This window comes from Leuciscus leuciscus (genome assembly GCF_965113295.1).
Source record: "Leuciscus leuciscus genome assembly, chromosome: 7".
Lineage (NCBI taxonomy): Eukaryota > Metazoa > Chordata > Actinopteri > Cypriniformes > Leuciscidae > Leuciscus > Leuciscus leuciscus.
Window position 1 is genome coordinate 31,608,866 of NC_138731.1, and position 27,969 is coordinate 31,636,834.

A 27,969-nucleotide genomic window follows, 5' to 3' on the forward strand; every position below is an offset into this window, starting at 1 on the left:
ACGAATTTTCTGAATCGACTAAGCGGGTCTGATCAAGTCGCCGAACATCACAAGGGTGGAATTAACTGAAAATGTCTTTTGGTTCAATGCATTAAGGATTAATGACATCTCTAAACAGCTGACATTGACATGGTGTAAAAACGACGGCACAGGTACGTAGATTTATGCTATGATACATGTATGCTGTTATTAGTTTATCAGACAGCTAACGTTAGCTTTGCTAACTTTACCGGGGGCCTTTGATAAATGTAAACAGGAAATTTGACGTTGTTGTCAGAAAATAATTGTGTGTGTTAAATATGTTTTGTATATATGATGTAAAATAAGCAAAGCTGATGTGTGTGAATTATAAGCCTGGCAAATTAAATGAATGAAATACTATCCGATAACAGCATCTACAGCAGCATCACAGCTTAAATGTGACACATCTCAGTATTTATTTGTATTTATTCGCTCTGTAGCTTTCTATTATGTGTCGGCATGTTCGCTAATGTACATTTTCCAATGCTCTAAACCTATTTATAGTTATTGTCGTCCACTTCACACATGAATTTTGGTTTGAGTTTTCTAAAACAATAACACTCTTCCTGCCGTGTTTGTAATAGTAATGCACGTATACGCAGAGTTAACGCTCTGCAGCAGTCGTAAAGTTAGCTCAAGGTATATGATAAAAGTATAATAAACGCCACGGAATGCGAACTTGTCCTACTATGGCGAAGGTTTGATTCCTGAATGACGCCTTCGCGTGCTATCGGAAATTTCCTACTTCCCACCTCTGACGTCGTGGTTACGAGCTTATCGCATGTCCTTTTTTTTTTTTTTTTTTTTTTTTATACAAGAAACAAGTAGGCCTATTTACGATAATTGCGATAGCACGTGAAGGCAGCATTAGTAGTACACTTACCTGATTACCTGAGTCAGGTGGGCAGTTAGTTGATTGAATGTTGTTACCGCTAACGTCAGTATGAAATAATTAGTATTAATGAGTAGGCCTTCGCCATAGTACAATTCTCATGGAATCACATGACATATTAAAACTCATGATTTCGTTTTCCGGCCTTTTTGAGCCATTACTCTATACACATCACTTGGTCACATACAGTTACTTTAAAGTGGCGATCCTGTTTTTGAGATTAGTGGATAATAGATGATAAATTACGTAATGATTTGTTTGAACTGATAACACATTGTCCTGAAGTCCTATTGTTATAAGGTCAACTTCTCTTAGTCTTCATTGTGAATTATTATTAATATAATTATTTTGTCAAGTTTTGTTCTGTAGTCAGCAATCCTTTGTAATCACATGTCCTCATTGTGTGATAATATAGTGTTTCAAAGTGAGGTTAACATTATATAGTTCACATGACTGACTTCCCCATAAACTTGTGCTTTAACCTAAAGTTGCTTTGATATCAGAGAGGTTTTGTTTAGAAAGCATTGCGGATTCATCATTCATAAAGACATCAATAGCATGAAACAGCAGCATTTTATCAAACGTACATGTACCTCTTAATCAAAATTGTGCATAATTTATTTCTGTGGGGTTATTTAAGGATATTTGTGAAGTTAATTATTTTTGCAACATATTCAGAATGTAATAATAATAATAAGAAGAAGAAATTCTAAATAAAATACTATGGCATAATTTTATGTTTGAAACCTTTCATATAAACAAAATGTATAAATATAAGTAGTTTTAAAGCTGTTGAAAAACTTTTGTCCGACCTATTTGTAAAATTTCAAATGTCAGGGTGACTGGTCTTTTTTTTATTATGAATTGACAAAGAAATAACAGTAAGCGACTAAGTGTGATAATGCAGCATCCAGAGGACCCCAATTGATCCTTGTGGCAGAGATAAAAGGTTTATAGATCTCTTTTAAATACTGATTAAAGTAGCTACTTTTTAATTATGGGTAGGTTGGTACACTTTACATGTCAGATACAACCAATGTAAAACTAGGAAACCTGTTATTGTATTTAAAAAATCCATGTATAAACTTGCCATAGGCAAAAGTTCATACAGGCAAGTAGAAACCCGTTTAATGTAAAATTAGTTGCAAAAGTCAACAATGTCCCTAGGCCTATATGAAGAAAAAAAAAAAAGAAGAAAAAAAGTTTCAGATAAATAAATAATACATTTAAGCTAAGGTTATCTATTATTATAATATTTTTTTTAATTATTGTTCTAAGTTAAAGATGTTTTACACTATCAAATATTTTCATGATATTTTTTTACAATAACTTTAGATGCCACTATCATATCAAGTAAAGAAAAATATAAAGTTAAATGCGCACTTAATATAAAGTGGGACTGAGAAGCACGACAGGGAGCGCATTAAAAATTATCCGGCTGCAAGAGGAGCATATTTCATAAATGCATTTTTGACTTAAGCTTCATGATTCTTTTTGTATCAATATAAAACATGACTTTGTTGTTATAAATGGCAATCTTATACTTATACTCGGGTATACTTACTCACGGAGACCGGCATGGACAGAGACACGGACACTGACATGACACCGGTGCCCATATCATGATGGTGTCCGTGCCGGTGTCCGTGCTGGTGTCGTTGTGTCTCCTTTTCGGTGTCCGTGCCGGTGCTGTGTCGGTGTCCATGCCGGTAAAGTGACAGTAGCCTAATAGTAAACATGCTGCCGGGGATAGTTCACCCAAAAATGTCCTCATTTACTCACTCTTACGTTGTTCCAAACCTTAAGTTCTTTCTTCAGTTGAAAATAAAAGATATTTTGAATAATGTGGCTAACCAAACAGTTGCTACTATGGAAGTCACTGGGGAACAGCAACTGTTTGGTTAGCCACATTATTCAAAATATCTTTTATTTTCAACTGAAGAAAGAAACTTATTTGGGTTTAAAACAACTTGAGAGAGTAAATGATGACAATTTTCATTTTTGGGGGAATTATCCCTTTAATGTTAATAAAAACAACAACAAACTAAGAGAAAATCAATCACTCACTGCTCTGAGAACTTTAATAGTAGCTTTAACTAGATGTACCGCATGGCGGTACAAAATATGACCGCCGCTCAGGCCTGCACTGGCTTTCCACAAAAATAAATGACGTGGAACAATTTGGCTGTATTGCGTGTTTATGTATATACCTAAAAAAAGTAGTAGTATGTGCATGTCTGTCTGTGTGTGTGTGTGTGTGTGTGTGTGTTGTGTGTGTGTGTGTGTGTGTGTGTGTGTGTGTGTGTGTGTGTGTGTGTGTGTGTGTGTGTGTGTGTGTGTGTGTGTGTGTGTGTGTGTCTGTGCGTGTGTGTCTGTGCGTGTATGTATGCGTGCGTACATGTGTGTGCGCGTGTGTGTGTGTCTGTGCATGTGGATTTGTATGTGTGTGTATGGGTGTGTGTTTGTGCGTGTGGATGTCAGTGTGTGTGCATGCTTGCGTTTGTTTGTATTCCTGCATGTGTGTGTGTGACAGTATCATCCTAAACCAGCAACCCTTCGCTCAACACCACCATCTACAGGCCGATGAGTGTACAGTCACTAAATGTGCACATAAATTAATTTATTTTATACCCCCCCATGGATGAAATTCTACGAAACTTAGCATACCCCCAGAGGTTGTCAAGTTAATCATACACATGAAATATGGTGCAGTTCTGAACATCTCAACTGAAGATAGGGGCGATTAAAGCAGAATAATATTGCATTTTCATTTTTTATGGGAGGGGCGCAAATCACAAATGAGTGATAATGGGCTAGGTTGATGTGGGCCCTTAAGACCAACATACCATAAAAATGTCTTCATCCTCGGTGCCACGGTTCAGGTAGTTATTTAGGAAAAACTGCATTTTTGGGGTTTGGGGGGGAGTGGCCCCCGGGGACCAAACGAAATTTTTCCGTAAAAGTCTAGTGGGGCTACATGCCCACCAAATTTCATGTTCCCCGGTGTTTCGGTGTCCCTGGTATCGTTGACGAAAAATTCAGTAGATGACGAAAAAAAAAAAGAAAAAAAACCTTTGCCAATCCCTATATGACCGCTTTCGCTAGCTACGCTAGCGGCGGTCATAATAAGGATCAATGTATAATTTATACAGTGAAGTCTATGTAGTGTTTTATTTTTATATTTGTTCATTTAATTTCTTTCTTGAATGCTTCTGTTAAATGCACCTACTGTAGCTGAAAAAATAAAGCACTGTTTATTTAATTAGTATATTATATGTTGTGTATATTTAATGTGTATCTTTGTTCTTATATTTTAATAACAAAGAAAATAATGACAAAGATTTTTATCTTTGCCACTTTGGCCTTAATGTCTGCCATTCTTTTTATTTATTTATATTCTGTTACCCTGTAAGGCTTTGTTTTTAAAATAGGGACATTAGTTTGGCTGTAATGCTCAGTCACTTGCAAAATAGTAAAACCAACATGAAAGGGAATCGTGATAAAATCGTGAATTGTGATTTTCCTGAAAGAAATCGTGATATGATATTTTTGCCTCCCACATGACCAAAAAAAATTTAAAACTGTCAGAAAATGTATTGAAACACTTTGAAATGTTATTTGAAACATGTTTAAATACATTGTTCTTGAATCAAAATATGCTTTACTTCAATTGTGAAAAAAAACAAAAAAACTTTTTGGGAACTTTATTTGTCCACCTCAGCATTTATCAAATGTACATTAAATAAATGTATTTGGAATTGGTTTGGTTTGAATTGTCCCGCAGGGGCAGTGACATGGCGGCCGAAGACAAGGCTGCGATGGACTGGAGCTCTGAGCCGCCACTCTCGCCCACCAGTCCCTCCCATCTAACGCACTTCAAACCCCTGACCCCCGAGCAGGACGAGCCGCCCCTGCGCTCCGCTTACAGCTCCTTCGTCAGTCTGTTCCGCTTCAACAAAGGTGAAACGGATTTATTTCTCGCCATTATGCCGTACTCAACATCTGCGCCTGCATTTCTTTTCTTTTTTAAAGTCTATAAATCATTAATTTGTTTTCAAAGTTTCACAGTTTGTTTTCTGTCATCAAACACTGATTTATGGCAATACTTTGAGTGGGAAATGAGTATTGTGAACCATCACTTATTTGGAAGCTTCAAACAAGATGATTTTGAGTGTGTTGATTGCATTTAACAACGATAAACGTATCGCATGCGCAGAAATCTTTTAGGCTAAAGTTGTTTGTTTTCTGTCATCAAACACTGATTCATGGATATCCCCCTCCATTTGCATTGCTTTATGCAATTATCTGAATGTAGTCCCTTTTAATGGATCGATAGCACTTATTTGGATGCATAGTATTTTGTATTCCTGATGGCTGTACACATCAAACCTTAACCGCAATCATTTTTATCTTTTGAGTAGCTTTTGATTTCTGGAATAAAAGTTCAAGGTTATGTAGTAGTCATTCTGTTTTTAGTACAGGATTCTGCTGGAAATTCCAGAATGGCAGAGCAGGGAATTGTATTGAAGAGTCATGTGACAGTGCTCGTGATGTGCCAAGAACACAGTGTGCAATCCACTCAACGACTTCTTTTACTCACATGTTGTTGTTGTGTTTTTTTTTTGTCCCTATGTATAGTATCAATTCCTGCAAGAAGCATTGCAGTACACGACTGAAAAGGGAATTATTAAAATTAAGTTATAAAAGCATAGGAAATTTACTGTTCATAGGACTGACAGGAATAGATGATTGAATAAATGCTCTCTATTAAAGAAGTAGTACACCCTAAATTGAGGGGTAAAAACAAAAGCTCACTCTGAAAAGATTATGTTCTCTAAAGAACACTTTAGAGTAGTAAAACTTTATACTGTATGTGTACTTAATTAAGAAAAGGAAGAAAATCGAACAGGTTTAGCTAAATTTAAGCCTTTATAAGTATGGAACACACAGATTCTCTTTGCTCTGTTATAACGAAGTTGCATTTGTGTTGGACATTGTTATTTAATGATTATTTTTAGGTAATATATTCGATCATCAAGTCATTGGAGCGGAAGAAAAGTCTGATGTACTACAAAAGAGAAGTTTCTGGAATTCAAATTACATTTCTTTTAATATTAGTCTTGATATACAGTTAATCAGTGTGATTATCTGTAAAACCTTAAATTCAAACTACATTCATAGTGATCAACTCTCTAACCTCTCCCTTTCATTCCTTTTAGAAAAAACAGGTGCAAACATTGCACCAGCAAAAAAGCTTACTAAGCTTGGTAAGTCTAGCTTTTGTACAGAAATGAAAGTAAAGCAAGTAAATAAAAGTATAGAATTAATAAATGGGAAAAATGATTTCGGAATAAGAAAATGAAAAGAAGAAATGTCAACACAATGCAAATTCTTTCTTAAAATCAGACAATCACCACAAAATTTCTACCCAAATCCACCATTTCCTCATGAATCTCTACCTTCTGACCAAGCTTTTCTGTTGGTTTCAATCATTCAGAGGAAGGACGGCCTCCTTCAGTGACAGAGAAAAGTCAATCGGCTTCATCATCACCGCAGGGGCCACGGCACAACTGGTCAAGTCCTTCACATTCCATACATGGCTCTGAAACCCACAGGAAACATCCGGAGCTTCTCCGAAGAACATCCACTGCTTCAGGTACAAAAACACAATTTTACATATACTTGCACCCATTTGTCTTTTAATCTGTCCACAAGTAACATCCAGGTTTTAGAATTGTTTACTTTGGATCTTTTGATTTTGGGGTGAAATATTGACCCGGTCACATTCAGTAACCCTCTTCTTCTATAGAAGACAATGCTAAAATCGTGTGTTTTACTGTAGATAAAACTATCGTTCTGAATTCTTTAAAACATGCTCTTTCTAGAGTTAGAAAAGGCAAGCCTATCATTGGTCTCTTTGATTGACGACTAGTCACTGCAGCCTGGTTCTCACAGGGTTTATCATTGAAGATAACAATTGATTCAAAGGCTAGACTCTGACCTCAAATGATCCATACCACTCACTGGACATTCACTGTAAGTGAAAATTCAGGCAACAATTCAGGAAATCCATGAAATCTACCCAACGCTAAACCTGTAAAACTACATTCGGGAGTTATGGCAAGAATTTGAGTGGGAAATGAGTATTGTGAACCATCACTTATTTGGAAGCTTCAAACAAGATGGTTTTGGGAGTGTTGATTGCATTTAACAACGATAAACTTATCACATGTGCAGAAATCTTTTAGGCTAAAGTTGTGTTTATGTTCCTTTCTGTTCACAGTGGAGTGGGAAGGTGAGGATTCTTTATTTTATTTCCCTGAAATTATTATCTGTTTGAATTCATCAGCACTGGTTTGGAGTACATACTGTAAAAAAAAGGATTTTCTTTTATCTGTATTTTCTTTTTCTTTTCTTTTTTTGAGAAAAAAAAATATTTAAATTAATAAGATATATGTCCTTGAGAATCAAATATACTAAGGCTTGTGTTCAGAGACTATATCTTTAATTAGGTGTATTTTTCTTACCTTAAGGCTTTGTAAAAAATACCAAAATAGCTAAACTATTGGCCAATTAAGTCAAGGTAAACTTGTTTTATCTGAAAACAAGTCTTAGAATCTTATCTTACTCTCAAGTAAATGTATCTTGTTTTAATGATATTTAGATGTGGAAAATAATACAAAAATACTGATTAAGAAAATAGTTTTTGCAGTGTATAGTTTTAAATGAACCACATTTGTTGCATGTGAAAGGGTGTGCCGAACGGACTGCCTGAAGTTCTTGCTCGACACCATTTAGTGGTTGATCTTAGTAAGTCATAATCCCACAAAAAAATCCTAAGAATACTCTCTGGCCTATGCCGGCTTACATAAGCAATTGCATTTCAATAAGCATTGTCGGGATCAAGAGTGCTGGTGGATATTTCACTGCAAGCTTTGGCTTTGAATGAGCATGTGTGCCATGTATTTTCACCTGCATATTGTACTTTAGAGTAGGTTTAACATCTTAATTTGTACATTACTGGTGCTTGTGTGTTTCTTTGCATTTATAGAAGGTCGACGGAAATCAGAAGCCCCTCTGGGCAACCACGATCCCCGAACTGCTGTCCAGTTACGCACAGCCCTCAAGAGACTCAAGGAGATCATGGAGGGGAAAAGTCAGGTATTGATTTCCAGTGAACTAAGTGGGAACATTTCTATACAAATGACTCAAAGCTTATTGACAAAAGAGTCAATGATTCAGATGTGAATGGAATCCACTACAACAGTGTTGTTTTGTTGTTACAGTTGGATGTAAGAGATGTGAATCATGTCTTTATGTTCCAGGACAGTGATCTGAAACAGTACTGGATGCCGGACAGCCAGTGTAAAGAGTGCTACGACTGCAATGAGAAGTTCACAACCTTCCGACGGCGTCACCATTGTCGACTCTGTGGCCAAATCTTCTGCAGCCGATGCTGCAACCAGGAAATTCCTGGCAAGTTCATGGGCTACACGGGTGAGTGTTGTTGGGGTGTTCGCTTTGGGGAGCGAGGGTCTCGTTCTGACCGCTGGTTTGTGGACGTAGCCTCCTTAAAGAGGCTTTCGACAAGGAGACGAGCAGCTATGTCAGATTAAGAGTAAGAGCACCTCTAGCATGCTGCGTGTGTTTGCAGTGGTTTTTGGGCCTTTGATTTAAATGGGTTGTAGTGTGAATTTTGAACTTTGTGGACTAACTGGTGTGATTCTGAAAAAGGTAAGAATTTGTCTGTGCACTTTGACCTTTTAGGAGGAATCAGTACTTACTTAAAAAGCCTTTAGCAAGCAGTTTTTTTGCAGATATTTGAATGCTGTAAACTCACCTTAACTATTCAAAACATGACATTCTGTCAGACTGAATTCTCAGAGAAACTGTAATCTTACTTTGGTTGTTCTTGTATTCAGGCAGGTTTTGGACCCCAAACATTTAACCATAGACATTTTCAGGGTACAGTGGTCCCTCTGGGGATCACAAGGGAGTCCATTCTAGGGGGTCCTTGGAATATTTATGATATTTCTTTTATTTTAAAAAAACAAAATTAGGGCTGTAAGAAATTAATTAATATTTAATCAAGATTGAATCAAGATTTAAACTGACTTATTTTTTTTATGTAACAATTTACCAATTTTTATATCATAATCATTCCCTTCTTTCTGTTGACAGCCAAATCTGTTGTTTTTGAAAATTAGAAAAAATTGTGAGAGCAGTTTCCAAAAGGGCACGTGGCAGCTTGCTAGCATCTGCATCTCCAACACTCGTAACAGTTCAGTGGCTATGACGATTTCTATAGGGACCTTATGACGTCAGTCCGACATAATGTTGATCGTGACTGACGTTTGCGAACGTTTGGGTTACTAGTGTAACTCTCGGTCCCTGAAAGAGGGAATGGAGACGTCACGTCCTCCTGCCACAGCCCTGAACCACCACTGAATGGCCGAGATCCCTGTCTCGGCTCCTCAGCAAAACATGAATGAAGTGAGTAATGCCGGTCATATTTATACCTGTATATGTGACTCGGCATGCAAATCTCACTGGCCAATGTCCATTGGCTCGTTTTGTCACCACTTGGAGGTGATTTGGGCTCCCAGGCGAGACCCCATGACATCAGTCCGACGAATGTCTCCGTTCCCTCGTTCAGGGGTTAAATTAGTAACCTAGAGTCCTAGACGTTTTTATTTTTTGTTTTATTAATATTTTGAATTAGCTTTTATTTTAAAATTTTGAATTGAATTTCATTATGTGCTTTTGACATTTTATTGGTTTTGTTTTTAAAAAATATTGGTTAATAATATTAAATTTAGGTTAAATTAATTTTTATTTCGGTTTTAGTTAGTTTTACTGTTTGTTTATTTATTTCCAGTTAATCATTTCAGTGCCTCAACTTAAACTTATTTCAGTTATTGCCAGGGCAACATTTCTAATTTACCTTTAGTTTATGTTTTTCAACAAATATTTTATAATTTATTTGATTTATTTTAATTAACAGAAATGTTTTAATAGTTTTAGTTTTAGCGATAATAACCTTAGTTGGTTGTCTAACTTCTCTTTTGGCTTCATATCCCCCCCACCCCTAGGTGATTTACGGGCGTGTACGTACTGTCGTAAGATAGCGTTGAGCTACGCTCACTCAGCTGACTCAAGTTCCATCGGAGAAGATCTCAGCGCCCTGTCAGATTCGGCCCTCTCCGTGTGTGTGCTGGAACCCACCGAACCACGCACACCTGTGGGGGGCCGCAAAGCTAGCCGGAACATCTTCCTGGAAGAGGACCTGGCCTGGCAAAGGTGAAAACTACAGAAAAGGGACGGGGCATAAAGACATATCACTATCTATTCCATTGTTCCTGCTCACTTTACCTTATCCCTATGGTGTTTCTCTGCTCTGTTTTAACACTGCTTTCTTACCATACTCATTGCTCTCGCTATTTATCTCTTTCACATGAGGATTGTAGGAGGATTGGCCCTCCCAGGGTACATCTAATCAAGTATCCGCCTGATGATTTATGATTCATCTAAAGCATAGAAGCAAATTGGTAGTTAACAAAAAACATGGGATGTACAAAGAAAAGTGAACATTAAGATGTTGTTTCTTTGAAGTTTATCTTCATTAAAAATTGTTTGCTGTTGAAATCATTTTAAATGGAGTAAAGCATGTTTCTGGGTAAATCTCATGAAACCTGTCAAGAACATGTCTGGGGTTATGTTTCACATTAAAAAACAAAAAAGAGAATAATACATTGTATTGTCCTTAAATGAAAATAAAGCCTTTGTTTAGGACCAGTAAGATATTTTGCATTGAGACATTATAATCATATCAATTAAGCTAGGGAACAATTTTCATTACTGTGATGTAATAAACAATGATATATAAATTAAATTAAGTATTTTAGTCTTTCATTTATGATTGAGTTGATTTAATAATTGAGAAAGTCATTGAGAATAATTGGAATAAAAAAAAAAAGTAAACTATTTGTTGCGTAATTGTCATGAAAGTAATTTTACCATGCAAAAAACCTAACTGTCCCAAAAGGCTTCATTTTCTTCATCCAAAAATATAATTTATTTTTTATTTTTGGAGTGAAATATGAACTGGACATGTTTTGTGGGTTTCACTTTGCTAGCGTCTTCAAATAATTTTGACTTTTTTTAGACAGTGTGCATTGCATTGTTATTCAAAATAAAGTTCTGAGCAAAGTCACACCTCCTTGCTGTTTGTTTCCCCTACTGTAACCAATGTTTACTCTTTTATGAACTATGTTACTCCTAGAAAGCTTCTAGGAGTTCCCCCACCCCCCGACATAGCAAATGACATAAAAGTCACAGGACTATTATGTTGCAAATGAACTTCAACCCTCTCTGCTCGCCTTTATTTAATCAGCTCCTTCTGTGTTGTGTGTCTGTCTCAATGCTCATCTTTTCTCCTTTCTCTTTCCATGCATAGAAAAAATTCCATTGGGATGAGGAAGAAGTGAGTTTTAGTGTTACTTTTGTTTTGCATGCCCTCCTAGAGAAGACATGCTGCTGCTCTTGAGTGTGACTCTGTTTCATGCAAAGCTTGACTGTCATTTATTTACATAGTATTTCAAAGGGAAACGATTAAGATGTTGCTGACGTTCATTTGCGTGTATGTGTGTGATCACTCTAGTCATCAAGAATCTCAGAACAGTGGTCTCAGTTCCAGACTTACAGCAGTCCAAGAGGATATGGGCAAGTCACCGGCCAGGAAGAGGTGATTATGGTGTATTTTGGCCGAAGATTCTTTACTCATTTCAATGCTTATGCTTACAGACGATAAATACAATGTTATCCATTTATTGCTTGTGTTAAGGTCAGCTAGTGTGACCAACCTGTCTTTGGACCGTTCTGGCTCAGCCATGGTTCCTGCCTATGAGAGTTCAGTTAGTCCACAGAACAGCCGGGCCGTATCCAAGACCGACCACAACGAAGAGGAGCGAAAGATCCTTCTGGTACGAAATTGTCTTTCACAGATTCCTCCTTAACTTTTGCATTGTTATATTATGTGTTATATATGTTGTTATATAATTATAATGGCTGATTATCTTGTTAGGATTCTTCTCAACTTAAAGATCTATGGAAGAAGATTTGCCACAACAGTACAGGGATGGAGTTTCAGGACCATCGGTATTGGCTGCGTACTTACCCCAACTGCATTGTCGGTAAAGAGTTGGTCAACTGGCTCTTACGAAACGGCACTATTTCAACTAGGTAAGAACTTAGTTCATTACATCTTCAAGTGTGGTCAGACATTAAAATATAAATTTAAGCTATAACTATATATTTATATAGTGCTTTATACAATACAGATTGTTTCAAAGCAGCTTCACATTAATAAACAGTGAAATAACATGTTAATGTTGTTAAACTTTCAATTATTCCGACACAGGGCTCAGGCCATAGCTATTGGGCAGGCTTTGGTAGATGGTCGCTGGCTTGACTGTGTAACCCATCATGATCAGATCTTCCGTGATGAATATGCCCTCTATCGCCCTCTTCAGGTTAGTATAAGTATAAATATGTGCCATAATAATGTTGAAGGCACAATATGAAACATATTTGCTTTAAAATATCCCCAAAAAACACTAGCACAGTGTTATATATTTTGTTCAGTTGTGTACTTTATCCCAAATGTTTTCAACAATGTTTAAATCCAGAGAAATTCACAATTTTAGCCAGTGTAATGGCCTGTGTCATTGCATCGCCTGTCAATGACATCATATCCACGTTACCCTCGATTTCTGGTCCTAGTTCGGTAAAAACCATGGAAACACCAAAGATTCTTTAGTATATTATGTGTTTTATTAGACTTTTGAGCAACTGTTTGGATACCTTTATCAACAGATAACTTAATCATTGTTATGGTCTTATTGTTTGAATCACGTTTTCTTGATTTACACCGAGTAACATGTTTGTACCATACCTCAGAGACAACACTATTTTGGTCAAGTGGCTAACATAGCATAATTAGCATTTTCTCCACCATCTAATATATTTGATATTTAACTACATAATTAATTGCACACATTTAGCAACACAAAAGTCATCCAGTTTTATAATATAATATTCTAATAACGATCTAGCTTACTGCAATGTGCAACAAGTGTCTCATACCAGCCACCGAGCGAACGCACAGTAACGTTTTAACATAACTTTCAACACACTTGAATGTATTTATGATTGTTTTGCAGTGCTGCAATTGTGCATTACCCTAATTTTTAATTGTCAAATAAAGTAACCTGTATCAGTAGTAATTCAGCACTCGCAGCTATTTCATTAGAATGAGATAATATGCGGGTATTTTTTGTGGAGGTGTAGATGACAACTCCCATGATTCCATGCTCATTCACAGTGTCATCATGCTACATCTTTGTTATTGTTTTAAATAAGCGACCTTTAGCGGATAAACTTACATACTGTCCCTATAAATTTAATATAAGTATAAGTTTCTGTTGAAATTACATGACTGTAATATAATTGAGCAGGCTAGTTACATGCTAACTGAATACACTATTTTTATAATTCTGATTTGGATTGTTTATTGTAATGAGCACTATACAAATAAAATGGAGTTGGTTTGATTCCTTCTGTCATCATATTAGTAATGCGTTTGTTGATTTTCAGAGCACAGAGTTCTCAGAAACCCCTTCTCCTGACAGTGACAGTGTGAATTCTCTGGAGGGACACTCTGAACCGTCATGGTTTAAAGACATCAAGTTTGACGACAGTGACACTGAGCAGCTAGCAGATGAAAATGACTTTGTCACACCAAGTAAGTATCCCATGACTGCTGATATCCTATAGCAGTCATTATGTCTTTCCTTTACCAACTTTCTGGCTCCCTCTCACAATTTTCCAGACTCGGCCAGCCCCAGCAAAAGAACATCTGTCAGCAGTTTCCATTCTGCAGTGGACAGTGACTCAGCCGCCTCCATCAACTTAAACATGGAGCAGGACAATGTCAATTTCCACATCAAGAAGCAGGCCAAGTACCCCCATGTGCCTCCTTACCAAGCCGAGCAAAAAAGTATGGAGCCCCATGACCCGTTCACCCCAGAAACCGACATCCATGCACCAAGTGAGGAGAGGCGGAGAGGCCCATTGGCCATCCTGGTTTGCCTCTGTCTGCTTCAAAAGCAGCACTAACTCACTGGCTTTGTTCCAAACCCTAGTGAGCGGCCTCACTTTATACTGTCCACATAGGCAGCAACCTTGTAACCTATGATTTGTCAAAGGCACAGCAGTTTAATATTCTGGGTCAAAGAGTGGGTGTAAAACGGTGTCGAAAAACGAAATTATTGTGCAAAGTCTTGACTAACAATTTAAGTGGCCCCTAGGAAAAAAATTATTTATTTTTTAAAATGTATAGCGTGACCTCTTTATTAAGAGACCTCTTTATTGTTTTTTAACAAATGCTATCTCAGATTTAAAAAACAAAGCAAAACAAAAACACAGATTTCTCCATAATGCAGTCTGGGATTGCTTTATCCTAAAATAATCCATGTGCTACTGCCTAAGCTAAAATGAGGCATCTTATGAAACAGAATAATTTTACTGCATTATGTATGTGTCAGGCTTTTGCATAAGGAGCATTGTGGTGATGCCTGAAAATCCTATCTAGGTAGGCAGCTCACTAGGGTTTGGAACAGAACCAATGTCTTGCTGATCTGAGACCCACCACTCAATACTAGTCCGACCCTCCAAAATATAATTAACAATTGAAGTAACAGCCCTAACTATAGCATACAGTCCCGCATGACTGATTTGTTCCTTCCCAGCCTCACATTATTTCCCTTCCCAGTCCAACATTTCAAATTAACGCATTTCCAGTTTGTCATACTACCTCAATAGCATGGCTTGCTGCTTATGTCATGCATGCCTCACAGTTACAAAGCAGTAACACTGACTTCCACTTCCTCAAAAACACTTGTTGAAACTAATTCATTGTCATGTACTAGACTGAGGCATCGCCTTATTGCAACATTTAAATCCATATAATCCAGTGTGTCTTCCGATGTCCACTTTTGACTGTCCTGTCTCACATGCACTCTCTCTCTCTACATCAGTGGAAGTCCTGCTCTCTGAAGATGGAGGTCAGCATATATCCATCAGTGATGCCTTCATTAAAGGTAATTTGTTTTTTGCATCTTTTATTGCAGTGTTGCAATACTTCCATTCAAAAGTTTAGAATCTCTAAGACAAGTTTTTGAAAGCTTAAAGTTGAATTTAAACGCCAATAAAAGAGTATTATGAGTAGATGAATCAAAGTTTGAGCTGTTGTGAGAATCATAAGGTTCCATCATAAAAACAGCTATAGGAAGTGCAACAGAAAGCATGGATGAAACTGCACCTAATTTTCTTCTTAAACTGACTGCTAAGAAGGCATACGTTTTTGGTTTTGTTTTGTTCAAAATGTTCAAAATAAATAAAGACTTCAATTACAAAAAAAAAAAGAAGGCATACGTTTTGCACAGATGTCATTTAACAGAGAGTTTGAAGAACAGCATTAGATAGAAAAAGCCATTTGTTATTATGAATGTCTTTACTGCTTTTTTACCAATTTAATGCATCCTTAATTTCTTTCAAAAACAGTGTAGTGTACATAAACTCTTGTCTTGCCTATGCTGATGGGTTTCTCCTCTGTAGAGTCTTTGTTTAATCGGAGGGTTGAGGAGAAAGCTAAAGAAATGCTCTTCACTCCTCTCGGCTGGCATCACAGCTCCTTGGACCAGCTGCGGGAAGAGAATGGGGAAAAGAAAGCGATGGAGCGTTTACTGTAAGATTTAATGTACAATTTTTCCAACATATAAGATGTTATTTTTAGGTTGGTCACTTGTATTCATAAACAATTAGGAGCAAAATACTTCACTGCTGTACTTTTATCAACATGTAAAGTACTAATATATATATAGTAAATACTAAATATAAACAAGTGTCTAATGTGTGGTCACACAAGCATCACATAAAAATCACATGTAAATGAGTCCAGGGACTTTTGGAAGCACACATCATGATTAATACTTCCTCTTCAGGTCTGCTAATCACAGCCACATGATGGCGCTTCTGCAGCAGCTGCTCTACAGCGAATCACTGTCTCTCTCCTGGCGTGACATCATCGTACCTGTGGTGAGGCAGGTGGTGCAGACGGTGCGACCGGATGTGCGCAGCTGTGATGATGACATGGATATCCGTCAGTTTGTCCACATCAAAAAAGTGAGGAACGCAAGTGGATGCAAAATCAATGAATCTAGTTTTGCCAGTTACATTTGTCTAATACTAGATATTTTGTAGATTCCAGGGGGAAAGAAGTTTGACTCTGCTGTAGTGAATGGCTTCGTTTGCACAAAGAATATTGCACACAAAAAGGTTTGTATTGATTCAACATTATGCCACAGAGGAGGCCATATGATATTTGCGCTAACGGTGTCGGGAATTTCTCAACAGATGAACCCTTACATCAAAAACCCCAAGATACTTCTCCTCAAATGCTCCATTGAGTATCTGTACCGAGAAGAGACCAAGTTCACCTGCATTGACCCAATTGTGTTGCAGGTGATGCTTGAAATGTGATTTCAAGACTTTTTATCTCCAGACAATATGCTAAAAATACAAGAATCTGAAAAACCATTTCATTTACAATTTGCTTTTTTACAGGAGCATGAGTTTCTGAAGAACTATGTTCAGAGGATTGCTGATGTCCGACCAAACCTAGTGTTGGTGGAGAAGACTGTGTCCCGTATCGCTCAGGACATGCTACTGGAGCACGGCATTAGCCTTGTGATTAATGTCAAACCTGTTAGTACCGTCTTTAAGGCACTGTTTAAACATTATTTCCACATTGAACATTAATAATGAGTTTTGAAGAGTTATTTTGGTCTAGTTTGGGGAAGTAATAGCTCTCTTTAATCGCCACAGCAAGTCCTGGATCGTGTAAGTCGAATGACTCAGGGAGATTTAGTCATTTCAATGGATCAACTCCTTACGAAACCTCGTCTGGGTACCTGCCACAAGTTTTACCTGCATTCCTTCCAGCTGCCAAATGGTGAGTCTCTATTTCTATCTCTATTTATGATGTATGTCACTGTTTATGTTATTAATGAGCTTTAACTCGCTTCTCATTTTACTAAAAGTTGTTCCCTTTAGGGATGCAATAAGTACCATATTGGCTATTCATGTATCAGTATCTGTTCCTTTGACATCATCTAACACTCACTAAAAGCTAATCTTTAACACTAATAATTTAATAATATTTAACTCATCTGAAAATTAACATCCCTTTTTCACACTGTACAATATAATGTTGTGATGCTTAAATTCACGTCTTGATAAGGACAGTTGTGATCAGAATTATGATTTTCACCAAATTAGTTTTATTTATATTTTTCAGGTCTGGCATATTTTAGTCTTTTATTGGTAATTTTCAAAAAGCTTTGTAAAATTCACTTGCTCCCTCTGTTTACAGATGAACTGAAGACCCTGATGTTTTTTGAGGGCTGTCCTCCTCAGCTGGGCTGCACTATTAAGCTCCGCGGTGCCTCAGAGTATGAACTGGCACGGGTGAAAGAAATCATAATTTTTATGGTGTGTGTGGCGTACCACTTACAGCTAGAGATCTCTTTCCTCATGGATGAGTTTGCAATGCCTCCCAGCCTGGCTGAGAGTTCCTCCTTCCCATGTCTGCTGGAAAGCACCACTTTGGAGGAAGAGGAGGAGACTGGTGGAGAAAAGGAGAGCCAAGATAATGATGGGTCCACGCTGGGGGACGTTAGCCTCACGCTTCTTCCAGAAGCAGACTTTGAGCCAGGACTTCAGGAGATTATCAAACTCCACAGTAGAGAGACTTCCATCTCAGAATCTTCCTATAAAGATGGAGAAAGCCCCAGAATAAATAAAAATGGTTCAGTTGCTTCCTTCTCTGGAGGAGAGGAAGACATTATAAAGACCTCCACACCCCTTTCCTCCTTCTCTTCCAGCTTTCCCCAGCTGGTGTCACCACCTTTCCTGAATTCAGACCTGAAAGAGATGTCACAGGAAGTAGACAAGGGGCCAGTTGAGGAGGAGAAGAACAAAGAGCTGGAGGAGCATATGGTCCATCAGGACAGCACAAGCTCTGAGACCTCCCTTCCACCAGCCCGGCTCTTCAGGGATCCCTTACAGGACGACACAGGCCTGTTTGTGACCGAGCATGTAGCTTCCTCAGATGACCGCCTCAAGTCCATCTCAGCTTTATTTAAACAGGAGCTAAAAGACATTATCCTGTGCATTTCACCTTTTATCACATTTCGGGAGCCGTTTTTGCTCACGGGGGCCGGACTGCGTTGTCCTAGCCGTGATTATTTTCCAGAACAGGTTTACCTCTCACCTCTATTAAATAAGGACTCGAAAGAGCTGGACGGACGCCGCAAGCGGCAGCTGCTGAAAGAGTCTAGCCCGAGTTCTGGCAGCCTGACAAACGGTACTGTGTCGCATCAACGGACCATCCAGATTTTGCCCTGTCACAAACTCACGAGTGCCCGTATTGCAGACCAGCTAGGCAGCAGTCAGAATCTGGCACGCATGCTGGCTGACTACCGTGCCCAGGGAGGACGCATTCGGCAAAGAGAGGGAATGCAATTTCGTGAAGCCCCGCCCACAAAGGCACCGATAAAGGCAGATAGTGAAGATGATAAAGGTGCAGGACCGAGTGAAATGACATGGGCTACAAAGGTGGGTTTCTCATCAGCTATTATGTTTATTCTTTTACTTTGTTCCACATTCCGAATAGTGTGAGGCACTTTGCATGATTAGGGCCCAAAACTTGAAATTTTAAACTATTGTTTTTGGTCAGTGAAAGGAGATGCTTAACCGTAGGAAAAAGTCAAGGTCAAAGTAATTATTATATAAGCTGTATTATCTCTTAATTTTATGTGTTTTATGTTTTTGTAACTTGTTTCCAAAAGTTGTAATGCAATGTAGAACCCTGATTTATTTATTTATTTATTTATACTTGTAGCTACTCATTAGGGGCCAGCTAGGTATCCACTATATATTGCAGAAAAATATTTGTTTTCTAATTTATTTCTTTTAACAAATAAATTGTAACTTTTCTGTAGTGAGAGAAAATCATTCTGTAATGTCTTTGCATGTGAAATGTGGGGCTTTAATTAGTTAATGATTAAAAAAAGTTTCTTTACTACAATTCATTGTTTTTAATTGTTTCAGTTGGACTGTTTAAATCCAATCAACCATCAAAGGCTCTGTGTGCTCTTCAGTAGCTCATCAGCACAATCTAGTAATGCCCCAAACCCCTGCGTCAGTCCATGGTAAACTCTCAGTACAATTACATTATTATCATATTAATTCAAGATGTATTAACATTAACATGACAGAGTGATGTTACTGACTGTGTTCTGAATATGTAAAAGTTAATGTCTAGGTTTTTTTAATGTATCTGCTCTGTATTTACAGGATTGTAACAATGGAGTTTTATGGCAAGAATGACTTGACTCTTGGTGTATTTTTGGAGAGATACTGTTTTAGGTAATTTATTAATTCACACATTTATTTTTGTCATTCCTAGGGTTGTCACACAATAACAAAATTTGTCAGTGCAGAAGTTGCACTGTACTTCAACAAAAAATTAACACTCCTTTATTTGAATGTGTCATTATAATATTTTTGCATTTATTTCTAATTTTGTTTTTAAATGGGTGTAATTCAGACCCTCTTACCAGTGCCCCAGCATGTACTGTGAGACCCCCATGGTGCACCACATCCGGCGCTTTGTGCACGGTAGCGGCTGTGTCCAGATTGTTCTGAAAGAGCTGGACTCGCCTGTACCTGGATATCAGCACACGATCCTCAACTACTCTTGGTGCCGTGTCTGTAAACAGGTAATTGAGAGACTTTGAATTGTATTGTTTTTTTAAACAGAACTAAAGTAGGCTATTTTGTGCTTCAGTATGTTTCATGTGAATTGTTACCCATTTTGTTTCAGGTGACTCCTGTGGTCCCTTTGTCTAATGACTCCTGGTCCATGTCCTTCGCCAAGTATCTAGAGCTCCGTTTCTATGGTCACCAGTACACCCGTCGGGCCAACGCCGAGCCTTGTGGCCACTCCATCCATAAAGATTATCACCAGTACTTTTCCTACAACCAGATGGTGGCTTCCTTCAGGTGTGCATCTTCACAGTATAGATCTCATATCTTTGAATATGCAGAATGACTACCTGAGTTCATTTTTATGAACTTTGTAATCGAAATGTGTTTGTACTCTTCTGTCTCCTGTAGCTACATCTCAGTGAGACTACTAGAGATCTGTCTGCCGTCTCCAAAGATCATCATCAGGAACCAGGGACCCTCTAAAGCCAACTTGCAGCAGGATCTCAAAGACTTCTCCCAGAAGTAAGATTCCCTATCTCTCACCCAGCCTCATTAACCTCCTCCGGATGTCAGCTAAATGAATCGTTTCTCCATCGTTTGTAGGGTGGCTCAGGTGTACCTGGCCATAGATGACCGTCTCACCTCTTTAAAAACTGACACTTTCAGCAAGACCAGAGAGGAAAAAATGGAGGACATGTTTGCACAGAAAGACGTAGATTTCTTTTCATGACTTTACTTATTTCATCCAAAGTATTAACCAATGTCCAGTTACTTTAAATGAATATTCTTCTGTCTTAGATGGAGGAATCCGAGCTTCGCGGTTGGATAGAGAAGCTACAAGTGCGTCTGCAGACCAGTGCAAAGGACTCGCCACAACAACTACAAGCTGTTCTGGAGTCAGTGGTGGTCAAAAAGCAGGGCTTGTGTGAGACCTTGCAATCTTGGAACAACAGGTGAGGACTGCAGTCATTCAGCCATAGAGATGGAGACTAAACATCTGCCATCAGAATAACAGAACTGATGTTTTATCTCATCTTCAGACTTCAGGACTTGTTCCAGCAAGAGAAAGGCAGAAAGCGTCTATCTGTTCCTCCCAGTCCTGGCAGACACAGACAAGCTACATCAGATGAGAGCAAGGTCAGTCATTTATTTGGCAAATAATGTATTAATCACCAGTTAGTTTAGTATTTTTTTAATTTAGCATGTTAAAACCCTCTCTGAGAAGTTGCTTCTCTAAATGTATCCCCTTTAAAGCATCTGCATTCTGTACTAAAAATAATAAAGCTAAAAAAAGAAAAAAAAATTTGTGATAAATCCATTACCCAATTACTCAGTTATTGGACCACTAGTTGGTGGCCTTGTACTAACTTGTACTTGGTGGATCTAGGGCTGGTAACCAAAAGGTAGTGGGTTTGAACCCTGTGCTTAAGTAAGCCACCTCCTGGACTTGAAATAAAAGCATCTACATACTTTTGATCGTTTATTTGTTGTTTTTGATTCATAGACTAGTGCTTTGGAGTCCTCTCCTCGTAACTCATCCCAAACGGATGGAGAGAAAGGTGAGTTCATTGGTCCTTTATTCATCTTAAAATAGTTCTTCGTGATTGTTGCGCACAGTCGACTCACAACCTTTTCTCACAGAGGACCGTCATCTCAACACATTTCCGTCAAGTTCAGGGTCTTCATCGTTACTACAGTTACCGTCTCCGGCTGATCAAGCTTCAGATGTCATTACGAGCGGACCATCTTTTCCTGATCAGGACTCTGTCAGCATTCCAGAGGGTAAACTTACTTTGAACACTTCCTTGTGTTTGAAATCACACACAAACATCCCACCTGATTTTCTCTCTCTCTTCATCTCTCTACTTCTTTTTTTGTTTAGACATGTTTGATGGACACTTACTTGGATCCAATGACAGTCAAGTAAAGGAAAAGTCCACCATGAAAACCATCCTGGCCAACCTGTTACCGGGCAACAGCTACAATCCCATCCCTTTCCCTTTGTAAGGCTGTTGTGATATTATGGATGCTAAAAGGCAAACCAATGCTCTTCTCAATCTAATAAAGGTCTTTTTTTTTTTCTTGGTATGTTAGTGACCCAGACAAGCACTATTTGATGTATGAGCATGAGCGAGTTCCTATAGCAGTGTGTGAGCGAGAACCCAGCTCCATCATTGCTTTTGCACTCAGGTACAGCTTTTGTACACTTATAACTATTAACACTTGACTAACACTTACTATTCTTATATCTACTACATGTACTGTGCTAGACTAACTGGGAATAGTCACAGCACTTGCATATTGTTGCCCTATTGTTGGTTTGATCTCTTCTATTGTTCTCCATATTTGTAAGTCACTTTGGATCGAAGCATCTGTTAAATGTGAAATCTAAATAACTAAAAATGAGATATGGATATTTTTAAGCCTTTTGATGCATCTCAATATTTATGTAATTGCTCAGAAATGGCTTAAATTGATATTGTATATATATTTTTTTAATTATTTCTTAAAATTTTGTATGATATATTTTTTGTTCGTTTGGAGGAACCATTGTTACTAAACAGCCATTTTTGCCAAGTAGATCCTGTAAATCAATGGTGTTAACCAACTCACTGAAGCAGACTTGCTTCCAGATTTCTGAAAATGAATCAAACTTCTCAGTAGTATCAGCATTTTAAATGAGACACTATTCAAATATTGTGTTAATGTTCTTGTACTCACAAATTGTGAAGCTGGCCTACTGGCATGGATGTAAAGTCATGTTAAATCCATTGTGATATTTATGATATTGATTCATTTTAATTTTGTCAACAAATAATATTTAATACTTTGTAAATATTCAATGTATAGCTGAAACGTCACTGCAGTTTTGTTTCACTGATTGTACCCTGGTGTTTCTTAAACATTATCCTAATTCTTCTATTCCCATCATCCAGCTGTAAAGAATATAAAACTGCCCTTGAAGAGCTTACAAAGACTACAACGAAAAGCGGAGGTGACGACACATCTCAGGCCATAAGGTACATAAATCACTCATTCCCCTTATTTGCTGTATTTTCTCAGTGTATATTGGTTAAACAGCAAGCTAATTTCTTCTTCTTTTTTTGCAATCTATAGTGCTGGAGAGAGTAGAGCAAAGAACAGCCCAGCCAAACCTAGTGACAGCAGCATGTCACAGCTGAACCGCAGTAGCATTGATGCTGACCCACTCAGTAAGACAAACCACAGTTTAACCAATACTAGCCCAGGGTTCACAATAACGACTGTCTGATGGCCAGCGTGGAAGACGCTCTTGACAGTGGACGGAACTGTCACTTGCTGGATCGGGCCAATGCTGCATTTTTAAGCCTGGTTAATTTATGTATTCAAGCGCAAGAATACGTGAAAGAGAACTCTATTTAATACTTGCGTGCTGTGTGAAAGTTTTATGCGCGCCCACATTCCGAAGCATGTGCCCAGAAATAATTGCAATTATTTTTTATTTGATTATTCAATTTCTGTACCTGTAAAACATGAACAGCACTGTTTATTTCATTTGTATGTTTGTTCTATTGTATTTATCTTTGCTATTGCGCATATTTGATTATTTGTTCTTATTTTATTACTAACAGTTTACTTATCTTTAACAATATTTGGAATTTACATGAGTTAGGCAAGTAGTTTGTGGTGTCATAACCTTATTTATTAATGATTTATTAAGGTCTATTTTATTTCATTACTTTCTTGTGGTTGGGATAGTGAACATTTTGGCTAGGCAAGTAAACATTTTAACCAGTGGCCGAACCAGGCCAGGAGAAAAAAATCCTTCGTGTTGAGCTCTGTAGCCACTTACAAATAGCATGTAATGTATAATTTTCTCTATGTAATATGGAATTGCTTATGTGACTAAATGTTTATGGGATCTCTTTTGCAGAGGATCCTGAAAGTGGAGACAAACAGAAGAAGCAGACCGGAAACCCACACATTGAGCTTCGTAAGTATCAGTCTCAAATGGCTGGTGAAAACATTCCTTATATTTAGGTCAATATTATTGACCCCTCCGACAGTAAATAATTGTGCGTCAAAAAAAAAAAAAAAAAGTTACGTTTTTTTTTGGATCTCACGTTTCATGTAGTGTGTAAAATAGTTGTTTGTGAATGTAAAAGGTCTGCAAAGTGCTCGGAAAAAAGTTATTCAGACCGATTGTGAACTGCCCGAAATGAGTCGTCAGTAATTCCAGTCTAACTTCCTGCATAAACCTAAGTAGGTTTGTAGAAAATTTGCATGCCAGACTATGGTCTGTTCAGACTATGGTGTTTATTGGCTGAAATTAACTGAAATTCAGATTTGGTTATGGGCGTTTAATTTTTTTTGACGTGCTGTAACAATCACAACAAATTGGGCCATCTGACCAATCAGAGGAGGGGTTTAGAGAGACCGGATCCTTGATCGAATGGTTTCAGACAAAATAGGTGATGCTACAGTGTATATTATAAGAAAATGTAAGTGTTTTTTTTCCCCCTTGGATTCATGTAAACCTATTGTAGGAGACCTCCAAAACTAAATTAGGAAACTTTAAAATATCATAATAGGGACACTTTAATGTTTCCACAGATTTGATTTATAAATAAATTATCTGTTTAATTATAATAATAACAATTGGTATAAATATAAATAAGAACATAATTAATATTAAATCTGAAAATTATACTTTTGATGCAGAGTTCTCAGATGCCAATGCCAAGTTTTACTGCCGGATCTACTACGCCGAAGAGTTTCATAAGATGCGGGAAGAGATTATGGAGAGCTCAGAGGATGAATTTGTACGGTCGCTCTCCCACTGTGTCAACTGGCAGGCTCGTGGCGGGAAGTCCGGTGCAGTTTTCTACGCCACTGAAGGTGCGATTTACAGTGGATTCTTTACTGAATGTGTTTTTTCCATGAAGGCAGTTGTCTTAAGTGAAGACTTGTTGGATGTATTTAGCTAAAGTTGCTGTTTCTCCTCAGATGATCGTTTTATTTTGAAGCAGATGCCCAGATTAGAGGTCCAGTCTTTCTTAGACTTTGCACCCCACTACTTTACTTACATCACAGGATCAGTTCAGCAAAAGGTAAGCATATACTGTACGTACCTGTATATACAGTATTGGTCTTGTCATAGCTCTGTATGAAGCAGCATTTCTCGGCCCGTTTTAGGTTTTTCTTTCTAAACTCATTGTTTTTGCATGTTTTACAGCGGCCCACAGCACTTGGTAAGATTCTGGGAGTGTACCGTATCGGCTACAAGAATTCTCAGAACAACACAGAGAAGAAACTGGACCTGTTGGTGATGGAAAACCTTTTTTATGGGAGAAAGATGGCACAGGTATATTAATTTAAAGAAAAAAGCCTTTAAGCCTTTATATCTGCAGCTTATAACTGATTTGACATGGGTGTTTCAGAAAAACGGTGTCAGACAATTTGGGTCTTTTTTTATGCTCACATTTACGGTCCTCTTAACTGTTTTTGTGCAGGTGTTTGACCTGAAGGGATCCCTGAGGAACAGGAACGTGAAGACAGATCAGGGAAAGGAGAGCTGTGAGGTGGTGCTCCTAGATGAGAATCTTTTGAAACTGGTGCATGACAATCCCCTTTATATTCGCTCCCACTGCAAGGCCATTCTGCGTGCTGCCATCCTCAGCGACGCCCACTTCCTGTCCAGCCACCTCATCATTGATTATTCCTTACTGGTGGGCCGTGATGATGCCACGGATGAGCTAGTCGTGGGGATCATAGGTGAGAAAATGTTATGTTATTGTAAAATCCAAGTGTTTTTTTTGTTGTTTTTTTTGGTTGTTAAAACACTAAAAACACTTGTTTATTTGAAGATTATATCCGGACTTTCACATGGGATAAAAAGCTGGAGATGGTGGTCAAATCTACTGGGATTCTTGGAGGTCAAGGTACAGTTATGCTGTAAAAAAAAAAAAAAAAAGATATCTCTGATAATCTCAGAAGAAGCTAAAACTCTTACAAGTGTTATCATCTTTCAATCCTGACAGGTAAAATGCCCACGGTGGTGTCACCAGAGCTGTACCGATCACGTTTCTGTGAGGCCATGGACAAATACTTCCTCATGGTTCCTGATCACTGGACGGGTCTTGGGCTCAACTGCTGATGGGGCAAGAAGAGAACGTTACAGCTGGAAATGGATATGCTGCTCTCTTATGTACTTTGCAGTTATTCATTGGAAAGGTGAACCCTCCATTATCTGCAGTGGTGTCTGAAGCTGGGTGAAACTGAACCTCTCTTTTTATGCTGTGTACAGTTTGACCAAAACTGACGTGCCAAGACCCAGTTCCTGAAGATCCATGGAAGAGACTGAACTGAAATGGCATAACTTGTTGTACCCTGATTTGCAGTTGTGTTTGTTTATAACCTATTAATCTGAACTGTGGACGATGTAAAATTTTATAAATGTACAGAGATGTATAATTAAAGATTATTAATACTGATAAAAGTGTCAGCCTTGTGTCCCTGTCAAGGTGTGTATCTCTATGAGGATTCTAAGATGTTTCTTCAAACCAAAAAAAAAAAAAAAGAAATAAAAAGATATTAGAGGTACAGTATTTTTAGGTACAAGTTCTCTCAAATATAAGACAGAAATGAGGTATAGGTACATGACACATTTACTTTCTCAGTAAAGCATATCTGTACGTTGCTGACTACATGTGCATTTGTTAACCACTATGCTGCACATATATTGATATTATTGGTCTTAATGGGGTTTGAGATGACTGTGAAGGCTTCAGTAATCAACAGTTCTTGAACCTAAACATCTTTGACCCTCTTCCACTGACACTTCAGACGGGGGTCAAGAGCTACAAACACACTTGAATTTCTGTGAAAACTTCCAATAGACTTTAGAAATGTTCATGTGTTCAAAGGAGCTGTAGAAGCAACTTAGTTTTACTTGATTATTTATACATAATTTTTTAGAAAAATCATGTTAAAATTAGATGATACCAGGCTTTTTATTTGTTGAATCATCACAGTGCTCACGACCGCCCACACCGGAATGACGTCATGTTGTTGTTTACATAAATGCATGCCAAATGCATTACCAGCACAATGAAATAGAAAAAAGAAAAGAAAAACCTTTAACACACAAGGTAAAACCTAAAACAGACACTGAATACAGTAAACGCGAAACATAAGGAAAACCCCATTGGGAGCACATCTTAAGCACACCGACTAATCGCTAACACATCAACATCACATGGAAACCACAAGACATTCAATATTAGAACTTCCTATGGGTAACAATATATCGCAATACAAAAATGCAACAATATGTATCGTGGATGACAATATGTATTGAGTATAGTTCACCCAAAATGAAAATTGCTGTGTGTGGGGAAAAAAAATGTTTTACAGAGTTTTTGTGTCAGTACCACATTAAATTACTATATCTAATGTTGAATATAATGTATAATAATGCAATGGGAGGATATATGTGGGTCCTGATAATGCAAATGTCTTATATTACCTAAAAAAGTGCAGTAGGGGTAGCCTACATGATATACGTGAAACAGTGCCAGCATATTATCATTTTAATCATTATCATTTTAATCAACAGTTAATTTTTTGTTAACCTTTTACCATTTCTCTTGGAGTATCGCAATAATATCGTATCGTGATGTGTCGAATCGTGACATGAGAGGGTATCGTTGTCCCCTAGAAACTAGTCTCGCATAGCCAGACCTTCAGACTGACGGCATTTAGCCAACGTTCCGTGGGCGTGACGTCTGAGGCTGAGACTACCTAGAAACTAACTCAGAGGACTCAGGTATGCTACCTCCTCACCCCTAGAATTTACCCATAGAATTAAAATCATTCATCCTTTCACACTGCACTGCACTGCACTACATCGTGCACACAACACACTCAAATGTTGCAACTTACTTTTACAATTGCGGGCTGCAACTTCACAAATATGCTGGTTAGAGTATCTAGTGGAGCGAATGATATAAAGTGGGAGGAGTTGGATCGGTATCCACCCTCGCCCCCTAGATCTCGTGTTCTGCAGCGAGGAACATCTCATCAAGTTTGCGCCATAAAATCACCGAATTATGACTGACCCTCCCTCATTTGCTGCATTAGCATTTTATTCCAAATGCTTTAGACCATTAACTGATGCCTTATCT

At 38.0% G+C, this 27,969-nt stretch overlaps 1 protein-coding gene across 7 annotated transcripts; it reads left to right on the forward strand.

The window, feature by feature from the left end:
• pikfyve (phosphoinositide kinase, FYVE finger containing) lies at nt 1–26,288 on the forward strand. 7 transcript variants are annotated; one of them, XM_082176514.1, is made up of 43 exons: nt 1–152; nt 4,698–4,873; nt 6,133–6,180; nt 6,411–6,569; nt 7,965–8,074; nt 8,239–8,410; nt 10,006–10,213; nt 11,370–11,396; nt 11,574–11,657; nt 11,757–11,895; nt 11,997–12,154; nt 12,333–12,444; nt 13,568–13,715; nt 13,803–14,021; nt 15,010–15,072; nt 15,590–15,719; nt 15,976–16,156; nt 16,235–16,309; nt 16,388–16,495; nt 16,598–16,738; nt 16,859–16,985; nt 17,406–18,649; nt 19,145–19,245; nt 19,391–19,462; nt 19,644–19,815; nt 19,920–20,098; nt 20,213–20,326; nt 20,408–20,516; nt 20,603–20,757; nt 20,845–20,941; nt 21,309–21,363; nt 21,446–21,586; nt 21,687–21,807; nt 21,899–21,994; nt 22,741–22,824; nt 22,922–23,016; nt 23,718–23,777; nt 24,506–24,682; nt 24,791–24,894; nt 25,020–25,148; nt 25,297–25,558; nt 25,651–25,725; nt 25,825–26,288. In XM_082176514.1, exons 2-43 carry the CDS (start codon nt 4,708–4,710, stop codon nt 25,938–25,940), a joined length of 6,333 nt encoding a protein of 2,110 aa, XP_082032640.1. In that variant the 5' UTR covers nt 1–152; nt 4,698–4,707; the 3' UTR covers nt 25,941–26,288. The 7 variants fall into 7 exon arrangements, with proteins under 7 accessions (XP_082032640.1, XP_082032643.1, XP_082032641.1 ...); XM_082176517.1 differs by having other exon boundaries at nt 13,803–13,970; XM_082176515.1 differs by lacking the exon at nt 11,370–11,396.
• Nucleotides 26,289–27,969: the final 1,681 nt, after the last annotated feature.

What these genes read in the sequence shown, in the direction of transcription:
- pikfyve (XM_082176514.1), top strand. Translation starts at nt 4,708, where the DNA reads ATGGCGGCCGAAGACAAGGCTGCGATGGACTGGAGCTCTGAGCCGCCA. An exon ending in TTCCTTCCAGCTGCCAAATG is followed by an intron (nt 16,986 to 17,405) that starts GTGAGTCTCTAT and finishes CTCTGTTTACAG; the next exon opens with ATGAACTGAAGACCCTGATG. An exon ending in GACACATCTCAGGCCATAAG is followed by an intron (nt 22,825 to 22,921) that starts GTACATAAATCA and finishes TGCAATCTATAG; the next exon opens with TGCTGGAGAGAGTAGAGCAA.